Below are 25,168 nucleotides of genomic sequence, written 5' to 3' on the forward strand. Positions count from 1 at the left end.
CCACATAGAACTTGATCATGGCACCCAGATTACACACAGATTACAGCCCAGTCTGAGCCATCTTTGTCCCCAAACAGCCCAGCCTGAGACATCGTTGTCCCCAAACAGTCCAGCATAAGACATCTTTGTCCCCAAACATCCCGCCCTGTGCCATCTTTATCCCATAAACACCATGCCTGTGCCATCTTGGTTCCCAAATCTCAAACACCTTGCTTGTGCCATCTTTGCCTTTCTCCAAATCACTTATACATCTATGATACACACAAAACACTTATACAGTCATTCAATCACACTTTCATTTACACAATTCATTCACACAATTATTCATTCTCTCTCACTCATTCACACAAATCATTTATCACTTACACTTTAATTTACACAATTCTGTCACACAATTATTCATTCTCTCTCACTCATTCACACAAATCATTTATCACTTACACTTTAATTTACACAATTCTGTCACACAATTATTCATTCTCTCTCACTCATTCACACAAATCATTTATCACTCACACGTTCATTTACACAATTCTTTCACACAGTTATTCATTCTCTCTCACTCATTCCCACAAATAATTTGCACATAGTCATTAATGCATTCTCACAATTCATTCAAGCAATTCATCCACACATTAATTTATAAATTTTCTCATCCATTCACGCAATTCATCCCCACATTAATTAATTCATTCTCTCACTCATTCACACAATTTATCCACAAATGTATTCATTCTCTCACTCATTCACACAATTCATCCACACACCAATTCATTCATTTTATTACTCATTTACACAATTCATCCACACATTTATTTATTCATTCTCTCACCCATTCACACAATTAATCCACACATTGCTTAATTCATTATCTTCTTTCACACAATCTTTTCCCCCTTCTCACTATCTATTTTTAAATGTGCGACCACTCTGCGCCCCTCTCTTCTCCCTGTTGCCTGGGTGCTGTGCACCTGCCTCGGTGCAGCCCTGGCTTTGGTGATGGGACGGCCACACGGCGCCACTGCTGCCAAGGCGCCCTGTGTGGCTGCACAGCTTGCATACCCCAGGGACCGGCCCTGCTCCCAGGACAAGGTGAGGCCCTGAAATAAAAATCCCTGAGCCAAGTGTGACACATCTGAACCTGTGTGCACGGTCTTCCTGAGCTCTTTTTGCTCTGCATGACTGTGTTTAAGGTCCTTGAAAGGGACATTTATGGCCCTCAGCTACACACTTTGTCATATATGTTAGTTACCTAAACTCAAGTATGCTCTACTTTTCTAGCAAACAGCTCTGACTCATTCCCCTCAACCACATAACACATTGTAAAGTGGTAGGGAACTTTTGTATATGGTCAAGTTTAATGTTAATTCTCATTCCCCCATATGGTAACACTGCTGCATAATTTGCTGGTGCTCTTTACAGAAGCTCTTTAAAGAGCAGCTGATGTCACTGAGACATTAAGTGTAATGCTGTTTGAGTAGCAAAGATGTCACTGACAAACTGTTTGTGACAGTGGTATATGGTCCACTGCCAGTGACTTCCTTTATTGCATTTATGTAGTTTCCTTCTGCTTTCTATTTTAGGTTATCATGTGTTTTATCTTTGCCACATCCTCCCAAGCATGGCTATGAAGATTGCTTTATCGTATTTGATAAAAGCAATGTTAAAGCAGATCTGTTACTTTTCCCAAATCCTACATTTTACAGTTCTATACACTAAATAACTCCTGTTATACTTCTTACAGAATAAAATATCTGTATGCGTATTAAAAAATGCCTTTGGTGTATACTGTGGCAGCAGTGATCTTACTTTCCTGTTCTTGGGATATGTGTAAATATTTCATTCCATAACTTTATTTATGAATGATTCAGGTAGCTTTTTCAGAGTAGGAGAAGAGACAGAAAAGAAGTTCAGGACAGGAAATTGCTGAGATAATCCCGGCTCTGCCACAAACTGCTGCTGAAGTCAGCATCCAAGTTTCTAAAACCGTCCAACATAAAAAAGTTACAGGTAGTCTAAACAAAATGTGGCCGATGCGGCCGCATGACCGCCAGGGCCGTCTTTAATGCGGGGCAAAAGCCTGCAGCAACCCTGATCCCTTCCGCAGAGGCCCTGCTGCTTACCTGTGCATTGCTCGCAAGCAACATCTCTTGGACCGCCCAGGGGAAGCAGGAACCCAGTGGAGTCTCTTATTTAAAAGAATTAGTGTCAGTAACGTATGATGACTTCTTTTAGTACTTCTTTAGTACTGATGTACTCCTAATCCTATCACATCGCATCAATATGTGTTAGAAAATCAGGAAAAGACGGGTAGGGATGGTGGGTTGATTCGGTGACGCAATGGGCCACTTGACTTGACTTGACCCCCAGGCCTTAGGCTGCCAGCCCTCCCCTGCTGGATATGTGCCACTGTGTACCTTCTCACAGAGTCCTGCTACTAGCATATCACCGTCCTTACTCTGAGAGATCAATTAATCAAACTGGTCCAATTTTTGGAGTAATTGAGTCTCATATCATGCTACTGGATGTGTGTATCCATTGGTGCAGTGCTGCTGGCGGTCCTGTAATGCAAAGCAGAGTGTGGATCTCTTCCCTTAACCTTGAGATGGTGCTGCTGTAGGTGTCAGGACCTCCCCCTTTGGACCCCCCCACATTTTGAATGAGCCAGACAGCTGAGAAACTAAATTTGTTTCCAAAAAAATGAATGAGGCAAAACCCGAAACAAAAATTCCTTCCAAATATATTTTGCATGCTGTGCACAAGTCTAATATTGGGGCTGACTTGGAGTGCTCTTATCACATGGGTGCAGGGAGAAAATGTGTTCAGCAAGCAAATACAGAAAGGTTTGGCTACAAGAAATGTTTGGAGATTTTGATTTTTGCCAAAGGTGTTACTAAATGCTTAATGATAACCAGCCCAAACTTTGCAAGTCATTTTCTGTAATTGTTTTCTAAAGTTTTAAATTCAGCAACTAAATAAGAACTATGCGTTCATATTTGCAGAAATATGTCAAGTTTAACTATGTTTAGTGCAGGAGCTGTATTAGCTTTTTCAATTTGTCAACAAAACGTGATTTTTGGTCGAAAAAATTTTGCACAATTGTATGTAATCCCTAAATAGTTTAGATGACATAATAAAATATAAAAACTGGAGCTTGCATGAGAGTTGAGCACTTCACCTTCGGTTGCAATAAGGGCTGAACTGGCCATGTATAATTCATAATTAAAAAGTTGCACTATACAGGCATAAGGCATAGTAAATCTAGGTTTAATGGATGGATACAAATGGGATCAATGTCAGAAAACAGAATACCATATACTTTATTGTATACACATATTTACATATTATGGCAACTTCTGTTTTATGTTTGGTCAATAAAAAAAACCTTTGGTTACACTTACATTGGTTGTGTTAAAATAATCAAGCTTGCAAAAAAAACAATGTTAGCAATGTTTTTACGTACTTCCACGTAAATTAGCCATGGGCAAGTAATGTAATATCTTGTTAAATGTAGCATGTAGCATTTTCTTTAACAAACACATATATAATACCCTATGGTAAGTTTTAGTAAAATTTGTTAAATAAAAAAAAACATGCATTTTAAGGTACTTTATAACCAGCATTATGACTTTGAATTACCAAACATTATTTTGAAAATGGGCCAAACCATTTCAGAACAAAACATATGATTCATTAATTGTCATAAGATATTATGACTTTGCAAATGTGAGAAAAATCCACAACAGTTTGAAATTAAGATTTAACCCTACACAAAAAAGTTAAGGAAAGAACTCCCATTATGCTCTAAGAGGATGGTAACTAGACTAAAAATTGTTTTGTTTCGTTTTTGATCCATTCGTTGGCGGGTTGTCCTTGTGGTGCCCACCAAGGCTCTGTCCTGATGTGGTTGTGCTCCAGGAGGCCACGGTAAGGAAGCGGATCACCAAAGAAAGAGGAAGACATGGAGAACACAAAGAAAAAGGCAGAGAAGGTAGGGAGGCATTGTGAGGAAGTGTGATGAAGAACGATTGAGTGCGGAGAACTAAATTCAAATGAAAATTCTGAGCTTTTAGTTTTTGTTTTGCTTTTAGCTTTTTTTTTTTTTTTTTTGCTTTTTCTCATTTTCAGACAGTTCATTAAATTTGTTCAAATCCGAATCCACAAGTCTAATGGTAACGTTAATTGTGTGTTTTAGCAGGGAGGTTAGTTACACTGAGCAATTTCATCATATGCAACCTGATGTGATGCCATATATCACAGTATGCTGTATAATATCTCAAAATACTAGCGCACATGCTACATTTAACAAGATATTACATTACTTGCCCATGGCTTATTTTCGTAAGTAAGTGTTATAGGCATTGTATGTTAGAAACATCAGTACTTGTAAGCTCAATAGAGCAGGACCCTCTCTTCTTTCTGCACCAGTAAGTCTTATGTGTGTTAATGTTATCAATATACTGTAGAGAATACTTTACTAGAAGTAAAGCAAGGCATTTACATTTATTTTCTTTCTACCGCTTTATACATTTTTCCAGGAAAGACTTGTGGGTGTCTTCTGTAAAATAACATAAGGGATTTGCAGATGATAATGCTGCATAAGTTATGATTTTTTTTCTTGTATATTGTTCCAGTAGAGCAACATTTAGAATGTCATAGAACGCAGTTGCTTATACTGACTGAAGTCACTGAGAGGCCTCTTGCAGAGATTAACTACATAAGGAGAGATGTGTTGGAGGCTGCACAGTTCAATGTCTGTGTGATAATCACTCCTCCAGCTTATGCAGAAGAGGGTTCAATCAATAGCCATCTCACTGAACAGGAAGGGGCGTTCCAGGGTCCCCATGCTCCAGATTCCAGAGGCGGTAGAATTCAGTGAAATCCACATAGGGTTCCACACGACCATCTTCATCCGGTTGCAGTGAAGGGGATGGACGGGAGCGGAAAAGACCACCATCTGAGCTGGAGCTGCTGCTCTGCGTATGGGTATTGGTGGACTGGAGAGTAGCACTTGGTGATTGTCTAAAGATAAGAAATTGAATCCCCCCAAAAAAAAAATTTTAAAAAAAAAAACCTAAAAAATCATATATATGGAAAGATAGAAGAGGTGCTGTTCCTCGTACACAAAACATTAATATCTAAAATGTTAGTAATTAACTAATAGAATCAAGTAAACATTAGCAGATCTATCAATCCAATCTTTCATTTGAAGGTTTACTCAAAGAAAAATAACATGAAAAACTTCTCAGAAACATAACAGTTTGTATACCTAACTAGGTAAGACAAGATTTTAAAGGATTATAGGAAACAATCAGGTATTCAGTAGTAATAGAAATTGTTTTTTCAGAGTTGTATTCAGTAATAAATGAGTTAAAAACTGCAAAATCGTGTATTTCATATCAATTTATTAGGTTAAAAACAAAACAAAAATTAAGAAACAAAATGGAACATGGCTAGGAGTCAAAACTTAGGTATATATGGAAATAAGCGGGCATAAAATATGGGTCAAATAGTTCCTTTCTGCTGTTGTCCTTTCAAACAGTCAGACTAGCTAATGTTTGTGCAAACAGACAAGATCCTAGTGAAATTATTAAACTACAAAAATATATAATAGCTAGGTCTTTTCTGTCTCCATCAATATTGTAAATTTTGCTTGAAATATTAAATAAAATGAATCTTTAAAAACCTGCTGGGGTGATCTATGAAGAATTGTTTCAAAGGAGACTGACGGTAAGTACATCTGTAGAGAGAATGTACTGTTCCTTTTAGTAAAGAGGTGCCTGGTGTAAGTCCCCTGAATAGAATCCCTATTTTCCAGACTGCAAATAATATGCAATACTTACAGCGTAGGGGTGGTCCCATCCAGGGTTGAACTGCTGTGTGTTCCATTCACCATTGTTCCTTGTGACGGCATCACCAAAGACAGTGTGACACTTGTCTTACTGGTATTCTGAGCACTAGAATACGGCACAGACACAGGATATATGCGGCCACCTTGTAATACAAATCAAACAAGTTAAATTACGGATGTCCTCATCCACATTCAGTGAACACCAATGTTACTCAATAACAGGTGCCTACATACCCTGAGTGGGAGTTAGGGTGGGCTGGACCTCCTCCAAAGGGTAGCCAAGGTTACGCACAAGCAGTGTCATATCTTCATGCTTGGAGCAGAACTTTGCATGTTCCCCTCCACTGGCAAATGTGTCATGGTGAATTCGCTTCACCCTCTCCACGACTGCTTGAGCAACATCATCAAGAGACACTTGCTTGGCAAACTCTGTGGCAATCATTGCTGCTATCTCCTAGTGGAGATGGAGATACAATTAGGAAAGGAAAAGAGGGCTCCATCCACTCTAAAAAAAACATGTATGCACATTTTATATCCTACACCAATTAGTGCCTTATAAAGGGTTTATTGAATTCTCCTGTCACATTTCTTAACCAATGTAACAGTATTACATAGGGAATATCAGATGTTCTTGCTTAAGAATCTTGCTGGGGTTGGTGATTCATCATGCATAGTAAAGTCAAAGAGAAGAAATGTTTCATTCCACTGCAATTTACCTATACCTCTAAAGTAAAATCAGATAAATATAGAGAAATAAAGCTTAATATGAAGAGATACATAAAGGGAAATAGAAAAAGAGGTTTCTGCACCTGGTTCGCCTGTCCTGGTCCATGTGCAGCCTCTAGAGCCTTATAAAGTCCTTCAGACATTAGCACCAGAAAACCTGTTACACCATCTAGCGTGTGGCAGCCATGGATCTCTGGTTCTGCGGTAACTGGCTTAGATTTGGCAGTGCTATGAAAGGTAAACAAAACCATGTTAGTCAGTGAAAAACAGCAGCATGAGAGTGGGAAAAGAATTTAGTAAAAATATAATTTTTTTTTTTTTTAAAAAGGAACATATTGTGTGATCGTAAGGTAAACACTTTGGCTTAAAATTGACTGCCTACCAGACATCATTTAGTGAATAATAAACAGAAAACAGACCATGCAAATGGAACAATTATGCTTAAGTGCTGTAAATAATAACAATTGTATTGTACTGTACTTTGCACCAACAAGTTTCATTATTTCATGAACTCCTATCACGGACGTGGACAAAAGTAGCAGTCCATCTTGCCTGCCCAAATTTTATATATTATAAGGAAGGCAGTAGAACCACAGTATGAAAAAAAGCAATATCCATAGATCTACTCAAATGAAAACAGTTATGCACCCTGTCAGAACACATTAAATAGAGATAAGGCAGGCATGTGAATAAGCAGGCATGGCCAATAAATCTGCATCTAGGGAGTATCACAAAAATAGGCTTGGTTAACAGCCTTGTCAATAACACTTTGCCACCAGCTTTCTTGGTTATATACATATTGAAATTTGTAGTTTCCATTTCACGCGCTTTATATTGTTCAGTTTATTTCAGTTCCATTTGGTTAGTCATTTCTAGATACTGCGTGTCTTACTATTTAGCTGTAAATATGTCCTCTGGAGGGCAACTTGCATTAACCATTACCATTTTGCTGCTTTGGCAGCTTCACGCATTTGATATTATGGATATATGAGACATCAATACGGTATATAATTAAGTAAACTATTTTTCTTTTTTTTAAAGCACTATATAATTTTTTGTTTGTTGTATACTCTTGCTAACAGACTAATTAAAAAAATCTACTTTATTTAAACTAGGTAGTGTATTTGAACGTTTATCAGTATGTCAATGTCTTGTTCAACTGTACGTGCATCCTGATCATATATTAAGCAGAAGTATTGCTTTCTGATACCGAAGGATTTTCTGTATAACACGAATGTAACACTTCCCAAAAGAAAACAGCTTTGGTTACCCAATCACCAAGATTTTTTCTCTTTGGAAAGGCACCAGGATAAATGCAAAGCAAAAATGGCTTGTTTATTTCCCATGTTTGCATTCGCAATAGGGATAATGGCATGTGGATGAAAGAAATGTATCCCAAATCTATGGTAGATATATTTACAAAAAAAAAAAAGTTTATTGGCATCACTAGTATTGGGTATTGGATGAAAACACCATGAGAAGAACTAAAAGGTGGGAAAAATAAACATAATTTATACAACTGAAAAAACAAGATGCATGTCACTGACTACCACTCTTACCTCAGCAACTCCATGTCAGTGAAGTTATACTTGATCTTGTAATCTCCAATGCGTCGTGTGCTGTGCTGGCCTCCAATCATCCCCACCTGTTTAATCTTGGCTGCGTCCAACCCTGAAAGAAAGAACAAAATGTATGTCAGTACAAAACTTCACAAAATAAATAACCCACGCTAAATCTATCCCTCCACAACTCAAAAAACACTCTTTATAAGAATGAAAATAGTGTTTTCTTAACCCCTTAAGGACCAGGCTGTGTTTTACCTTTTGTACCATTGGGACCGAGGCTGTTTTAACACTTTTGAGGTGTGCATGTTTAGATGTAATTTTCTCCTCACTCATTTAGTGAACCCACACAAATTATGTTGTTTTTTTCAGGACAAGAAGGGCTTTCTTCAGATACCATTGTTTTGATCATATTATCTAATTTCCCATAACAAATATAATAAAATATGATGAAAAATGTAAAAAAACCCCACATTTTCTGACTTTTACCCCAAAAATCTTTTACTCATCCAAAAAAGCTAATGAAAGAACCTACTAAATATATTCTACTATTTGTCCTGAGTTTAGAAATACCCAATGTTTTTATGTTTTTTTGCTTTTTTCTGCACGCTATGGAGCATTAAGCACAAGTAGCGTTTTGCTATTTCAAAACCATTTTTTCCAAATCTGGTTATTCTTCCCCCCATGTACCATTTCGGGTATCTTTGGAGCCGGCCAACGCAATTTACCCCATCAAGTCATATATTTTTGAAAACTAGACACCCCAAGGTATTTCAAATGCTAGAATTTTAACTCTTTCCATGCACTAATTCTACCACCAGTCTTTGTCAAACTTTGTGGTAATAATTTATTTTGTGTTTTTTATCGCTAAAATTGCTCTTCAGGTATGGATCACTTTCGTTGATCACTTTCTAAGCTTGTTTAAGTCTCATGACGTGTCAGGCACGTCATATGTCGTTAAGTGACCGTTTTGGACGTTAAGGGGTTAAAATCCGCAATACTGTTGGGTGCAGCAGTAGACTCAAAACTAACATTGATAATAAAGCTTCAAAAAGTAAATTTACAAGTTATGCATTGTCATATATACTTTACTGCTATTATGTTTCCAGAAATTGGTTTCTGAGTTAGTTCTCTCAGAATAAAATGTTGGTTAAGTTAACTTAATTTGTACTTATCTCAAAGTTAATTTCTAACAAAGGAAAGTTGCTGTGGATTCCTAAATTAAGCCTCGGCCCAAGGTAGCTGGCTCTTTTGCCCCATGTTAAAGAATCAACTTTTTGGGTGTATCTACATAAAAACATAGAAAGTGACGGCAGATTCATTCACACAATCTAATTAAGAAAGAGTTTTAAGAGCTCTTACCCTTTCTCCTAGAGCGATAAGCCTGTTGAACAAGAGTGCACTGCCTCATCCCATTCATGTAAGTACAAATGTCGTTTTATAAAATGTGATACTAAATATATATATATATACACCGTATATTCCGGCGTATAAGACGACTGGGCGTATAAGACGACCCCCAACTTTTGCAGTTAAAATATAGAGTCTGGGCTATACTCGCCGTATAAGACTACCCCTCTACCCAGTATACAACAACCAGCCAATCACGGCAAGCGCTGTACCTTACCGGTGATTGGCTGGTTGTTGTATACAAAGTCTGCTTGGATTGGGTGGGTCAGCTTACAAACACACATATACACATACACTGCCCTTACACACACCTGTCCATACAGACATATACATACATACACTGCCCTTACACACACACACACACACACACATATTTATATATCTACACATACTAACATACGCCTGTCCATACATGCACATTTATACATTGCCCTCACCACACACCCCTGCCTTTACACACACACACACATATATATATATATACACACACACACACAGTATATATATATATATATATATATATATATATATATATATATATATAAACACACACACACCAGCTTACAAACACACACCTGACCATACACATACACTGACCATCTCACACCAACATATAGACACATACACTTACACCCCTTTCTCCCCATCTCTTACCTTTCTCATCTTTCTTCCATACAGTTGTGGGAGCGTGAGGTCTGTCATTTCAGATTGCTTTACTGCTCCCTCATCACTACGCGCCACATGACGTCATCCCCGCGCTCGGCATCAATAGCCGGCGCGTAGTGATTAGGGAGCACGGAAGCCGAGGTCTGAAGTGCCAGACCTCGAGCTCCCTGATGTTGGGCTAGTTAGAGGGAGGTTGTGATCTCCCCAACCAGCCCTGCTCATCGGGCGCCCGCTGATCAGGGCTAGTTGGGGAGATCACGATCTTGCACCTACCTCGGCGCGGCCCTGAAGTCCGGCCCAGGGGAGGCGGCTTCTCCGCTCATCCCTCCCCTAGATATACGTGATTCTCCAGTCCGGCTCGGTAAGTACGGTAAGTATACCCGGCCTATAAGACGACCCCCGACTTTTGAGATTTTCTCGGGTTAAAAAGTCGTCTTATACGCCGGAATATACAGTATATACACACACGAGGGGCGTTCAAAAAGTTTCGGCACTTTTATATTTTCATTAGAAAGTGAAGGTGCGAGTAGTAGTAATTGATGGTGTCTTAGCGGGTCATGTGACTAGTTCTGTCTGGCAAGCCGGCTGCCCTTGCAGTTTACTATAAGAGCTTTCACCGTGGGGTGAAGATGGCTGCGAAACTCTTTGCACCAAAGAGGAACAGCTTTCTGTGGGCAGAAGGTGTGCCGGAAGCACAAATTCATCTTCCCATGCGTGCTCAGTATGATAAAGTTCTCTCTTGTAGAGTCGTCTATGAGTGGATTGAAAAGCTTGAAAATGGCCCTACTGGTGTGACGGATGCAGAGCGCTCTGGGCGTCCAGCTACAGACACGACCACGAAGAATGAAGAAAGAACCCTGGAACTGATTTGTGAAAACAGAAGAATAACAGTTGAAGAGGTTGCAGGAAAGTGAGAATTCTTACCTAGGAATTCCTTTTCCTTGTCCATTTCCAAGGTGGCACAGGAGAAGAGAAGGCTCCGCCTACCAGGTAGGGCAGGAAATACTATAAAAAAAAAGGAGACCTCTCCCTTCCTCCCCAGTGTGGTTAAAAAGAAAGACTCAGACAAATAATAGACAAGCAAAAGTCAATTTAATGGGCGGGAGTAAAAGTGTGCCACCTTGGAAATGGACAAGGAAAAGGAATTCCCAGGTAAGAATTCTCACTTTCCTTGCCATTCCAGGTGGCACAGGAGAAGAATTAGAGAGATAGGGAGGGAAGGATTCCAGTCTGCAGGACACGACAACCAAATTGAGACTCGTCAGAGAGATGAAGATTCAGCCTGTAGTGCCTTACGAACATATGAATCGACCTCCAGGTCGCTGCCTTGCAAATGAGAGACGGATTCACCCCAGAGAGTTCAGCCCAGGAAGTCGAGACGGATCTGGTCGAGTGTGCCTTCAGGCCGGAGGGAGGTGCTCTTCCCGCGGAGATGTAACATAAGGTGAGGGCTTATGGAAGCCCTGGATACTGCTCTGCCCTTGCGGGTCCCCGCAAAGGACAGGAAGAGAGTGTTGGATTTCTTCCAGGCAGACGTACGCGAGAGATAAGACAGGATACACCTCCGCAGGTCTAGCGAGTGGAGTTCCAGCTCTATGGGATTCTTGGGATCCGGACATAAAGTAGGTAAGACAATCTCCTGATCCGAATGGAAAGGTGAGACTTCTTTAGGGAGAAACTCTGGTGGTAAACTGAGGATAATACAGTCCGGCAGAATCCTGAGAAAAGGTTCCACTCTGGAGAGAGCCTAGAGCTCACTCACCCTCCTAGCGGAAGTGAGGGCTACTAGAAGGACCACCTTGTAGGTGAGTAGCTTTAGAGAGGTATCCTCTAGAGGCTCAAAAGGAGACGTGGTGAGTTGGTGCAACACGAGGTTAAGGTCCCAAGGTGGAACTGACGGACGGAGCCTAAGGCGAAGTCTGCACATCCCCTTAGAAAATCTGGAGATCCAGGGATGGGAAGCCAGATTGGAGTCCAAGAAGTTGCTGAGAGCTGAGATCTGGACCTTGATAGTAGCAGGTTGTAACCCCTTATCAAAGCCGTCTTGTAAAAAGCACAGCACCTCACGGATGGATGGAGAGGATACTTCGTGCCCATTGCACCAGGTGAAGAACGTTTCCCAAACCTTCTGGTATTTAGCAGCCGTAGTCTTCTTGCGGCTGGAGAGAATCGTTTCCACCACTGATGAAGTTAATCCCTTTGAGGTCAGGATCTTCCTTTCAGAAGCCATGCTGAGAGGTTGAACCGGGAGGGATCTGGGTGGAGAACAGGGCCTTGAACAAGAATATCCTTCATCTGAGGAAGAAGCATGGGCTCGTCTATGGCGAGGTTGGTAAGGTACGAAAACCAGATTCTTCGAGGCCAGAAAGGAATAACCAGGATGACTCTTTGAGGGTTTTCCCGAATCTTCCAGAGCACTCTGGAGATAAGGGGAAGCGGAGGAAAAACATATGCGAGATCGAAGTCCCAGGTCTGCGAGAGTGCTTCCGGGGCTCGGGGACGGCCGACTGGTGAGAGAGAGAAAAACTCCTTTACCTGCTTGTTTAAGTGCATGGCCATCAGGTCTATCTGAGGAGTACCCCATTTCTGTGAGATGAAGGCGAAGACCCCTCTGTTTAAGGACCATTCTCCCGGAAGTACTGAGTTACTGCTGAGGTAATCCGCCTCCTGATTCAGTGAACCCTTGAGATGAACCGCGGAGAGAGTGCAGTGACTGAACTCCGCCCATCGGCAGATCTGCAGGCGCCTGCTTCTGGTGCCACCTTGTTTGGAAAGATAGGCCACAACGGTGATGTTGTCTGAAAGGATCCTGATGGACTTGTGCCGCAGGATTGGAGACCAGAACCTTAGAGCCCTCCAGACCGCTAACAGTTCTAGAAAATTTATGTGCCGGTCTGATTCCTGAGGAGACCAAGTTCCCTGGGTAATATTGCTTCCCATAACAGCCCCCCAGCCTCTCAAACTGGTGTCGGTGGAAATTACCACCCAGTCTCTCGTCTGCCAAGAGAGTCCCTGTGAAAGATTCTTGGCTGTCAGCCACCATCGGAGTAACTCCCGAACGAAGGGAGAAAGTCGGACCTTCTTGCGAAAGGACATCCTGGAGCGATCCCAGTGATCCAGTAGGAACTGTTGAAGAGGTCTTGCGTGAGCAAGTGCCCAGGGAACCGCTGAGATGGAGGAGGTCATTAGACCGAGCAATGACATGATGGCTCTGATGGACACTGACTTGTTCTTTAGGACCGCGTGTGCGTGAATTCCCTCAATCTTAGGATCTTGTCCCGAGGGAGAAACGTCTTCTGTACGTGTGAGTCGAGGATCATTCCCAGAAAGGTACGACGTCTGTTTGGAAGCAACTGTGACTTGAGCATGTTTACTAGCCATCCTAGGTTGTGGAGGGTCCTGAGAGAAACCTCCAGCTGGGACTGGGGCAAAGTTGCTGAGGCCGCTACGAGGAGCCAATCGTCCAGATATGGGACCACCTTTATGCCTTTTTGCCTCAAGAAGGCCACGACCACTGACATGAGCTTCATGAAGATCCGAGGCGCTGAAGCAATTCCAAAAGGAAGAGCCCGAAACTGAAAATGTCGAATACCTTGAGGTAATGGAACGGCCAGACGGAGAAATCTTTGGTGGTCTCTTCTGATGGGAACATGTAAATAGGCATCCCGCAGGTCTATGGTGACCCTGAAGTCCCCCGAAGAAATGATCTCTGTGGCGGACTTCAGGGATTCCATCCGGAACCTGTTGTATCTTATACAGGTGTTCACCACCTGTAGGTTGATTATTAGCCTGAATTTCCCGGATGGTTTTGGCACGACAAAGACGTGGGGGACCGGGACCAGAGCCCTTTCGTGAATTAGGTTGTTGAGAGTGGAGAAGAAGCCCGATCTTTTCCAAGGATCTGCGGGGGGCATGGACAGCAGGAATTTCTGGGCAGGTAGGTGAGTACGTTCCAGAGCATAGCCTTGCTCGATGATGCGAAGGACCCAGGGGTCTGAGGTGATCTCTTCCCAGGCATGAATGAAACCGGTCAACCTGCCCCCTACCTGAAGCCTGCTGCCGTCAGAACCTTCCTGCTTTACCGTCCCTGCCTCTTCCTCTCTGGAATCTTCCTCTTGCGTAGGGTTTACCCCGAAAGGACTGGCAGTCTTGATTGGAGGTTGAGGGCCTGTAGGACTCTCTGTCTCTTGGAGCTCTGTAATAATTTGACCTGAAACGAGGTGGTCCTCTCCTCTGAAATAGCCAGTGCTTGTCCCCCGTGGTGGATTCTAGAATCGTGTCTAGATCGCTGCCGAAGAGGTGGCTCCCCTGGAACGGAATGCTGCACAGCTTGTGTTTAGAGGCATTATCTGCAGACCACGGCTTAAGCCAGAGAACTCGCCTAGAAACCGCTGAAAGCGCAGTGGCTTTAGCAGACGTACGGACTGATTCAATGGAGGCATCGGAGATGAAATCAACTGCTAGGCAGATGTCGGACAGGTTTCTTGCGACCTGCTCAGTCCCTGGAATAGCTGCAAGGTCTTCCACCGCTTGTTGGAGCCAGATTTGAATGGCTCTAGAAGTTGACATCATAGCTGGACGAAAATTCGCCGCTGCTGCTTCAAAAGACCTTTTGGCGGCATTCTCAGCCCTCCGGTCCATGGGGTCTTTGAAATGGGACGCGTCCTCCAACGGAATGGCTGATTTTTTTCGTGGCCTTGGCTACTGGGGTGTCGACTTTCGGGACCTCCCAGGCCTCAGAATTCTTATTATCGAAGGGAAAAAGCTTCTTGATTCTGGAGGATGTGAAGAATCTCCTGTCAGGATATTTCCACTGCTCCGTGATAATGGCAGAAAGTGAATCGTGGACTGGAAAGGTCTGCGGTTTCCTAGAGTGACCCTGAAAAGGATCTGGTTTTGCAACTGGTATGTCATCCTGTAGATTCAAAGTAGATCTGACTGCAGAGATGAGTTTCCCTGTTTCTTCGACTGGAAAGAAAAAGGTTTCTTCTTTAATCTCCCCGTCCTCATCCGAAGACTGTGGGTCATTCGACTGGTAGTCATATTCAGAAAAAGGAGCCGAATAATCTTCCGGGTTATCAGGGAGATAATTTGGTGGACCCTGCTGGTAAGGTTGTTGCTGGGGTACAGGCACCTGAGAGGAGCTAGCCATGGCTCTAAAACAGCCAAAGGTAGACTGAAGTTCCCCCTTCAACCAGGAGGTAAATTCTGTCATGGAAACTTCTTTAGGCCGAGAGCAGGAGCTGCACGTTTTGGCCGAAGAGTCATGCAGGGTCTTTTTGCAGGATGAGCAGGCTTTGTGTTTAGTCTTTCCCACAGATTTCCTATGTGGGGAGGCCTCAGGAGGGATATCCGGATTTTTGTCTGACATGACTGAGGAGAAAAAACACAAGATATAACCGCAGAAAAACAATGGCATAGGCAACGGAAACTCCTTCCAAGCCGAGAGGGTAACACCTACTTTAAATGGCAGTAAACAATCCTCAGGCACAGGCAGGCACAATAGTAGAGAAGTAGATACAATACTACAGCACAGAAACGAGGAGCAAGGAAAGATCTTACCCATTCTGGCGTTTTATACAGAGGCATTTAGGTGCCCAGGACCGGAAACCTCACATCCGGAAATTCCCAGCCAATTGACCTCTCGTGACCCCAGGTCGCTACACCGGAAGTGATGCCGAATTTGAGAGTGAACAAACGAGTGCCGATTAGAGATCTCCTCCTGCCGTGCCGCAGTCTGAGGATTCCCCGGGACGGAGTGAACCGGAGCCTGAGGATACACATCCCAGTGAGCCCCCTGGGCTGTGGGCAGAGCCGAACGAGGACTGAGCCTCGTGTGCGTGCCGCGATGAACGCGGAGTTACAGCCTCCGAGGCTGCCGCACGAACCCTGGATCCACACGGGACCGTTGCCGGGTATGAGAAAAGGACGCCCCCCCGGGCTCCGAGAAAACAAAAAAAGGAAGGAAAGGTAAGCTTCAGCCTAACCGCTACCTGAGTAGGGCAGGAAACAACACAGGGGATTTTTTTTTATAGTATTTCCTGCCCTACCTGGAAGGCGGAGCCTTCTCTTCTCCTGTGCCACTTGGAATGCAAGGAAAAAGCAAATGAACCCTTGGGAATTACTTGGTTTTCTGCATTTATTGTTCATTAAATGTGATGTCACAATCACAGACAAACACAGTGTGCTTTAGTTAATAGTACACAATGATAATGCTTTGTGTCTTTATTGAACAAACCCATTAAACAATCACACCGCTGGTGGAAAAGATAAGTCAACCCTTGTTTTTAATAACTGTTCCTACCTCTTTTGGCAGTTCTAACCTCAAACAAGCGCTTCCAGTAGCTGCAAATCAGACCTGCACAACATTTAGGAGGAATTGTACACCATTCTTGCTTACAGAACTGCTTAAGCTCACCCGTATTTGTAGGATGTCTGGTGTGAGTGGCCCTCTTGAGGTCATTCCACAGCATCTCTAACAGGTTAAGCTCTTTGACTGGGCCACACCAAAAGGCAGATTTATTTTAAGCCATTATGTAGTCGTTTTTTTTTATATGGGTATGCAGTGCCCTTTTCACATCATATGTAATGCTGTGCATTCTTCCCAAACAACTCAACTTAAGCTTCATCAGTCCACAAGACATTTTCCCAGTAGCGTTGTGGATTGTCAAGGTGCTCTTTGGCAAACTTCATGCAAGCAGTAATGTTTTTTTGGAGAGCAGTAACTGTTTGGTGTCCTGACATGAACCACATGCCTGTACAATGTTTTGCGTATGGTAGACTCAAACAGAGATGGTAACCAGTTTCAATAATTATTTCAATGTTTTTTTTCTTTACCTCATTGAGCATTCTGCACTGTGACTTTGGAGTCATTTTGGCTGGGCACCTACTTCTATGGAGAGTAGTCATAGTACTACATTGCCTCCATTTATAAACACTTTGTCTAACTTGTCTCATGGATATGTAAACTCTGAGATCACTTTGTAACCCTCCCTAGCTTTATGAAAATCAACAATTCTTAATTGTAGGCCTTTTGAGATTTATGTTTTGTAACCAATGATTTACATAAGCAGATGTTTTTTTGAGAAGAGCAAACTCAAAATTAGTGTTTTTTTATGTCAAAGTAGCTTTAAAACACATTTCCAATCCTGTCTCATTGATTGGACTTCAGGTTTGCTAACTCATGACTCTTTTGCTGAAGTGATCAGCCTAGGGATCCACATACTTTTTCCAACCAACACCGTGAATGTTTGATGCATTCAACATTGACAAGAACAATACAATAATTTGTGTGTTATTAGTTAAAATTGATTGTGTTTGTTGCTTATTGTAACCTAGACATAATCATATTTTAAGAAACATTTTACTTAAATACCGGTAATCCCAAAGGGTTCACTTACTTTTTTGCCACTGTACATTTATAGGGCCAGCTAAGTGCTTTTGTAAGCAGAATCTTGCTGGGTTTCTTAACTCTTCCCAAATTTTCTCACTCTCATTACGATAATGGTGGTTATACCACTGCAAAATACTTATTAAGATCATTTAAGAACTAAGTGTGTGTGATATATATATATATATACGCACACACACACACAGCTATCTAGTACATCAGGCATTTTTCATAAAGGGATCCATGTAAAAAGTGGATATAGAGGCAAAAAAGGTGATCATTGTTTGCATATGCCTACCCCGAATCCCTTGCAGTGGTGGCAGCAGTACAAGATTTTTGTGTTAAAAGCAAGTCTTCTGTCTGTCCGGTAGACATGGATCAGTGTTCAATAATGCCTCTCCTTTTTCTTAATTCACAACCCCCCACACACTTATTATATATATACATTAGGGCTGAAACAACTAATCGATAAAATCGATAATAATCGATAATGAAAATCGTTGTCAACGATTTTCATTATCGATTAATCGAATCGATTTTTATCGATTATAAAAATTATAATCCGACCTCAAACAGAGATCGGATTATAACACTAGAATCCAGATCCCCCGCAACGCTGCAGGGGGCCTGGATTCCCCTCACTTCCGTCTCTCTCCCCCTCCCATACACCCCTCTGACTCCTCCCCCCTCCCATACATCACTCTGCCTCTCTACCCGGCTCCGTTACTGACTTCATAGAAGCCTCAGCGTAAGTGAAGGGTAGTAACGGAGGCTGGCTGTGCGCATCGTTTAGACCCCCACCGGCTGACAGAGGATCATCCTCTCTGTCAGCCGGTGGGGGTCTGCATCGCACAGACAGCCTCCGTTACTCACCTTCACTTACGCTGAGGCTTCTATGAAGCTGCAGTGAAAGCTCCTGTCAGTAACGGAGCCGGGTAGAGAGGCAGAGCGGTGTATGGGAGGGGGGAGGAGGCAGAGTGGACTATGGGAGGAGGCAGAGTGGACTATGGGAGGGGGCAAAGTGATGTATGGGAGGGGGAGGAGCCAAAGTGATGTATGGGAGGGGGAGGAGCCAGAGTGGAGTATGGGAGAAGGCAGAGTGGAGTATGGGAGGGGGGAGGAGGCAGAGTGGAGTAAGGGAGGAGCCAGAGTGGTGTATGGGAGGGGCCAGAGTGGTGTATGGGAGGGGGAGGAGCCAAAGTGATGTATGGGGGGAGCCAGAGTGGTGTATGGGAGGGGAGGAGCCAGAGTGGTGTATGGGAGGGGGAGGAGCCAGAGTGGTGTATGGGAGGGGGAGGGGCCAGAGTGGTGTATGGGTGAGTTATAGTGGTGTATGGGGGGTATTATGAATTTCAGGGCATATAGGGGGTATAAGGCATATCGATATTAGGCATATCAGGGGGGCATACAACATATCTGGGGTAAAAGGTATATCAGGGGGCTCAGTGGCATATAGGGGGTATAAGGCATATCGATATTAGGCATATCAGGGGGGCATAAAACATATCTGGGGGTAAAAGGTATATCAGGGGGCTCAGTTGCAAATCACTGGCATATAAGAGGTATAAGGCATATATGGGGGCAGAGTGGCAAGCTGGCAAGTGGCAAGATGTGCATAACCGGGGGCAGTTTGGTAAATAAAAAAAATTTAAACAAGGCTTTTTTCTCATAGTTTTTATTAAATATGAAAAATAGTTAACATATCAATTAATATTTACTAATAACTTTGTATTAAAACCTAGTTTGAGAAACACTGTTCTTGTAGCTTTTATTATGTCAGTAAAATAAGAAGGTGAATAGAGAGAGGCCATTGTGATAAAGAGATGAAAGTGTAAATTGTACGTTTTTTATTACATTATTTTAAATTGAAAAAAAATTACATTTTTTTTATCCGATTGATCGAAAAAAATATTGCAGCCCTAATATACATATATATATACATACATACATACATACACACACACATACGTATACACACCTACAAACCAGAGGAAATACATGTGTGTGGCCATAACTCACTGACAATGTGCAGATGTTTTGCAGACAGAGGATGAAAGGTTACCTATGTAATGATTGCGTCACCACATGATACCTAATCTGGTGAGCGTGACTGGAATGTGTAAACCCTGGTGACAACTATAGCAGGTGAAAGGATCACCTGCAGACTCTGAATGAACATTCAGTGCGATATAGATTTACATATAATGCAGCCCAACAGGAAAATTCGATGTATTGTATTTATTATATTGGCTACATGAACTATAGCGGACTTCTATCATGGAATGGGAAAAATGGCATAGCAATGAAAGTGAAACACAGCAGGCACTTACCCAGTTGAGATAAACGGAATATCTCATCTTCATTTTCTGTTGTGTGATCAGCATTAAGTTGTGTGACTTGTAGCCCATCCACAGTTGATTTGCAAAGCAGAGCTCTGTTGGTACCTGAAAACATACATATTTCATAGTAATTATCTTCATAAGCATTTTTTTTTTGAAGATTTAACTTACAATATTATGGCTCTTATGATATTCAGTAATGCCCTTTTTCTTCATCAGGAATCAATAAAGCAGTGTAGGTTTCTCTATTTCTTTATCGTTCAGTTAAGTTAGCCAGTGTTTCACTCAGAGGTATTTGTCCTGCAAAGTGGCACACTAGCCTGCTAAACAGGCTACTAGGTCATCAAGCTGCAACCGAAAGGGTCACATAGCGGAAAGTGGCTCTGACACAACAAACACTCTGAAGAGTGAAAAAGGGAAGTGGGCCGTTGGACCCAAATTTTTAATGTTATCATATTGGAGCAATAAAAAGAACAAACATTGGTGTTTCTTAATTAAACCATGGGTATGCATGTCAGTTGAAATTTTAAACTATGCATTATGAAGGCAGTGCAAACCCAGAAAGGTCTTGTAAGGGAAACCTCCACTGAAAAAGTCAGTTGAAATCTTCCATGTCAACTCACCTGCAAATCACTAGTCAGTGAATCAACCCCCCCAAGGCAATAATAGCTGGACAAGATATGCTCTAAAATCTGTCTTCAGTAAAACTATCTCTAATAAAAGCGATCATGTTATTCACAAATATAATCTAGTTTGAAATAGAAGTTGTGTGTTGCAAATTTTCATAATAATTAGAAAAGGGCATGAGACAGTCTTCTCTTGTCATCTCACCACAACTCATTGATTAGGAAAGAAACCCCAGTGGGCGAGTGTGACATTGCTACAGCTGAATGTGCGCCTGACCAAATAGACTCACATTTTGAATACCTTTGAAAATAAATAGCCATGTTATTGTACGTGCACTTATGTTTCCCTCACTGCTATAAAGTAACAGATCAAATTTATGCTAAAATGCTTTCAGTGATAATTTTTGTAAGTAATTAGCATAATCCACCATGATTCCACCAGGCCTCCAGCTCTCCATAATCCAGGAAGAGGCAGCAGAAAAGTATATTTTTTTTTTTTTAGGAATATAAGGAGAATAAAAAATACCCATTAGTCCTTCATTAACAAGGTAATTATCCTCTACCCTTGATGTACATCTATACTTCAGAATCACACACCAACATTAGCCACGTAAAGTTTGTTGTTCACAATGAGCACTACAATGACCATTGCTCCTCCATATATTTCCTTCTCGAGGGTGTTTAGCCGGTCCACAATTTTCTGATACTGGCTAGGGAGCTGCTGGTGGACTTCACCCTACAAGAAGAAAAGAGTGAAAATTTATAAATGCAACATCAGCATGATCACAGAGCCAAAGTGCTTCTCTGTTTTTAAGACATTTTTAATGGGATCATTGGATCAGGGAAATCGTAATTACAGCTAAAACTGTACAATGTACTACAGCTCAGTCATCTTCTGGTTTTATATCACCAATAGATTTAGCACTTAAAACAAACAAACCATAAACAAAATGTCACTATACAAAAGAAAATGAGTACACCACAATTTCCAAAAGGTCAACTTTCTTTTTGCAAAATAAGAATAAAACCATCTTCACAAAAGTCTGGCATTTTTTATCTTGCACAATGATTCTGGAAATTGTGATTTGCTTAATGTTCTTCATGCTTGTATAACCTGGTTAAGGCAGGCACCTAATTTCCATTTAAACTGTGTATAGGATTTCTAAAAGTATTTGAAAGTATGTATATATGTATGTGTATTTAAATCGATATCCTGAAAAATAATTTTCTTATGTTATATATATACATAAATATTTACAAACATACATACATACAAACAAACAAACAATTTTAATGCCCTCTGGGAAGTTACCTCTGGGAGTTGAGATAGGAGACTTGCTTTTTCTGCCAAGGAATCATCAATGGATTCCAGGAAACTTCTCTCGACGACATCAAAAGCCTAAAGGGGAAAAGGAAGACATCATAACAGGAGTTTACTTGGGACTGAACATTACACACAGGACACATTACTACTAGAGGTAAATATATTTTAAGAAAAAGAGGCAATTTATCATATCGTGAAATATATTATTATGACTACTCCCATATAACAAAAATGTAAACAGGATATATTAGTGAGGGCATATTTTCAGTGCATTAAAGGGTGTATTTTTCTAAATCTGAATGTCAGCTTTAAGAGGTGGGTTGTGAAGTGTGATCTCTGAATTCCCACACCATCACTAGAAATAATGGGGAAGCAGTCAGTGGAGCCAGCCTACAAGGCATTCTTTTATGTCCTTTAACTACCTGATAAAATACTGAAGAAAAAAATATTTTATTAGTAGAGATGATGCCCTCACTGTTTTAATAATTCTGTAATGTCCCGACAAAATGTCTATAGTGATATCGATAAACAGGAAACAGTAGTTGAATAACAGTATTAAAAAAAAAAATGTTTAGGACCATTAGCCATGCTAGGGTTAGATTTTGATGATATGAGATTTTATTCAATAATAAATTAACCTATTTGCGTCCAAAATGGGTATATATATAAAGGTATGCAATATTAAATTGTTATTACACAACGCTAATTGCTAGAGTCTTCTTCCAAGAAACCGCATTCCCCTTGTTGATTTATTCAAATCCACAAAACGTAAACGTATATAGTTATTGTTAACCAACAAGCAGAATCTCATCTGTAAGACAGCCAATAACAACCTGATGTCTTCACAAACGAACTGTGATTTCAATAACCGTAGCTTCCCATCACCTGTAACAATACTCTCTGAACCTCTGCGTCAGTGACGTCTGAGTGTAACTGCCCCAACAGAAGCTCAGCTGCCAGCCGCTGTCCCACGAAGTTGGTAGCCCTGGTGCCATTATAACCATTGAACACTCCATACAGGTAAATATTGTCCCCCCTGAAAAAATATATACAATGTTTTATCATATAATATACTATAATAATTACTTACCTTTTAACTAATGTGTAGCATATATATATATATATATATATTACAATTAAACTTTCTTATTCACCCATATACATTTTCAACACAGTTTAGCTTTCTCATGAAGCATTTTAAGGGGACAGTAAAAGAGCATTAAAATCCACATATAATCAAACACCCATCAGGCAAGGCAGTATACATTAAATCTTCACATATGACATGTAAGCAGCTTCTTTATTTGTGTTGCAATACTGACATACATAGACACACAAAGGCATAATAATGTACACACATGGGTATGCTTAACCCATTCTCAACAAATCCCATACATGTACGGGCTCACAAGGCATTGTCATTAATGGGTTTAAGGACAATCCGTTATCCTTAAGGGGTTAATAGTCACAACAACCACATGCATTCATACAGCGGTATCCCCACATAAAACCAAACACACATGCGTACACAACGACCTCGACAAACACAGATCCAAGCTAATGGTTGCTCTTTTCCTGTAGCTGCACTTACACACACTTTCGCTTGATAATCTTGAGTAAGATACAATTAGGGGATGAAACTGTAATGAAGGAAGCAACAGGGTTAAACCTTACCTGAATTTGAGCCAGTTGTCTTCACGTGGATGCTCTTCCTTACCCAGTCCCTCTAAATTGTAGGTTTGATTGGAAGCTGATCCGACCCCAGAAAGATGACAGAGAGGGAGGTCGTCTGTCCAGCTCTGCTGCTCCTAGGGAAATTAACCAATAACCAGTCTTATTAATAGGGACGGAAGAACTAATATGGTGAGACCCTTGAATTTAAACACAAAAGCAAATTGACATCCACAGATGATTCCGTATTCCTAAAATGAACTGTTATTTTAAAGCAATAATGATGAGTATAGGTATACAGGCATTGTACACGACTATAACGTCTACACTCTCTAATTTTACTATGGACCCTATCCATTAATGTAAAACTTACGTGCCCGGTTATGCTAATTAACAAAATAATGTCATAAACACTCACATTGTATGAAAGCAATCAGAATACCACCCAATTCATATTAACATTCTGAAAGCCTAATTTTTTTTTAGTTAGTTTAGTTTAGTTATGGCTGGCAGCTTACAACAGCAAACTTGGAAAAATTCTAGTATTTATTTTTAAAACAAATATGGTAAACCTAATTATAATAATACATATGGGTTGTGGACTACATCAAGAGGTAAATGACATCGCAGGATTAGTAATAGAGATGATCAGTACACAAATCTATATAAAATCCCACTTTTGTGTCCTACAGCAGATGAGACAGCTGTCATAGAAATAGATCATAATACAAAATAACTGTAAAACATGCTTTGTCAAACTTTAAAAAAACAGCATAATGTTAGGCACTTTGTTAAAGGCATTAACGATACAGATATATAGACATATCTATCTGTATCTACACAGATCTATATCTACATATAACAGTACATATCAGCCTGGGAAGACAGGTACATTCTATAATCCATTTAACTATTTACCGATTAATGCGCATATGTTTATGAGGTTCTTATGTAAATCTATCCTATTCTGCAAGCAGTGTCTTTGCCCATGGCCCTCTGCCTTGTCATATATACCTCTATTAACTATTATTTTATATTATTTTATCCTCACCCTAATCTTTTCCGTAACTCTGACCTATTACTCCTACAACTTTAATTCATTTAGACATTGGTCTTCCTCCACTGATATGATATTTCTTACACTTTGCAGCAGACTCCTCCTCGGCGCCGCCATCTTCAGTCAGAAGTGACGCCACATCGCTGCACGTAAACCACGTAATTGAATATAACGCACTTGTCAAGCCACAGCGACTACTGCTGGCCACACTAAGGTATTGCAAAATAAAATCCTATTGAGCTCACTAAATTAAAAAAATACACGTTTCATTATGGTAACACACTAAATGAATGAATGAATGACTTTTATTATTTAGTGCACCCAGAATTTTTTTTTTTCGAATACATAAATATATAAATATATTAATTGGTATGAAAAAATATAGAAATTAATGGGAAAAAATTAAAAAACGTTTACAATTTTTCTGTAATAAATTGTAGCTGAATAAAAATACCCCTAAAATACATTCATGCGGGGGGGGGACCGTTAATGAAGAAATCCCCCCCAGGGCTGTAGGAACCCCCCCAATGGAAAAGCCGCAGGAGG

The 25,168-nt window shown here is 40.9% G+C and overlaps 1 protein-coding gene across 2 annotated transcripts; it reads right to left on the minus strand.

The window, feature by feature from the left end:
• Positions 1–4,811: 4,811 nt before the first annotated feature.
• On the minus strand, positions 4,812–24,739 carry LOC149284373 (TGF-beta-activated kinase 1 and MAP3K7-binding protein 1-like). 2 transcript variants are annotated; one of them, XM_089496833.1, is made up of 11 exons: positions 24,707–24,739; positions 23,569–23,696; positions 22,780–22,930; positions 21,883–21,969; positions 21,168–21,306; positions 19,936–20,049; positions 8,137–8,248; positions 6,661–6,805; positions 6,086–6,305; positions 5,844–5,994; positions 4,812–5,022 (listed from the first exon to the last, which is right to left on the minus strand). In XM_089496833.1, the coding sequence occupies exons 1-11, from the start codon at positions 24,737–24,739 to the stop codon at positions 4,812–4,814; spliced, it is 1,491 nt and encodes a 496-aa protein (XP_089352959.1). The 2 variants fall into 2 exon arrangements, with proteins under 2 accessions (XP_089352959.1, XP_089352958.1); XM_089496832.1 differs by having other exon boundaries at positions 23,569–23,702.
• Between the last annotated feature and the right edge of the window lie 429 nt (positions 24,740–25,168).

This window comes from Sceloporus occidentalis, unplaced genomic scaffold (assembly GCF_023333645.1).
Source record: "Sceloporus occidentalis isolate IW3139 unplaced genomic scaffold, rSceOcc1.0.p SCAF_94, whole genome shotgun sequence".
In the NCBI taxonomy this organism is placed as follows: Eukaryota; Metazoa; Chordata; class Lepidosauria; order Squamata; family Phrynosomatidae; genus Sceloporus; species Sceloporus occidentalis.

Coding starts and splice junctions, on each gene's coding strand:
- LOC149284373 (XM_089496832.1), bottom strand. CDS start 24,739: ATGGCGGCGCCGAGGAGGAGTCTGCTGCAAAGT. Junction 8,249..19,935: donor ATTCCGTTTATCTCAACTGG/GTAAGTGCCTGC, acceptor TCTTTCTTTCAG/GGTTGGACGCAGCCAAGATT. Junction 6,306..6,660: donor GACCAGGACAGGCGAACCAG/GTGCAGAAACCT, acceptor CATCTCCACTAG/GAGATAGCAGCAATGATTGC.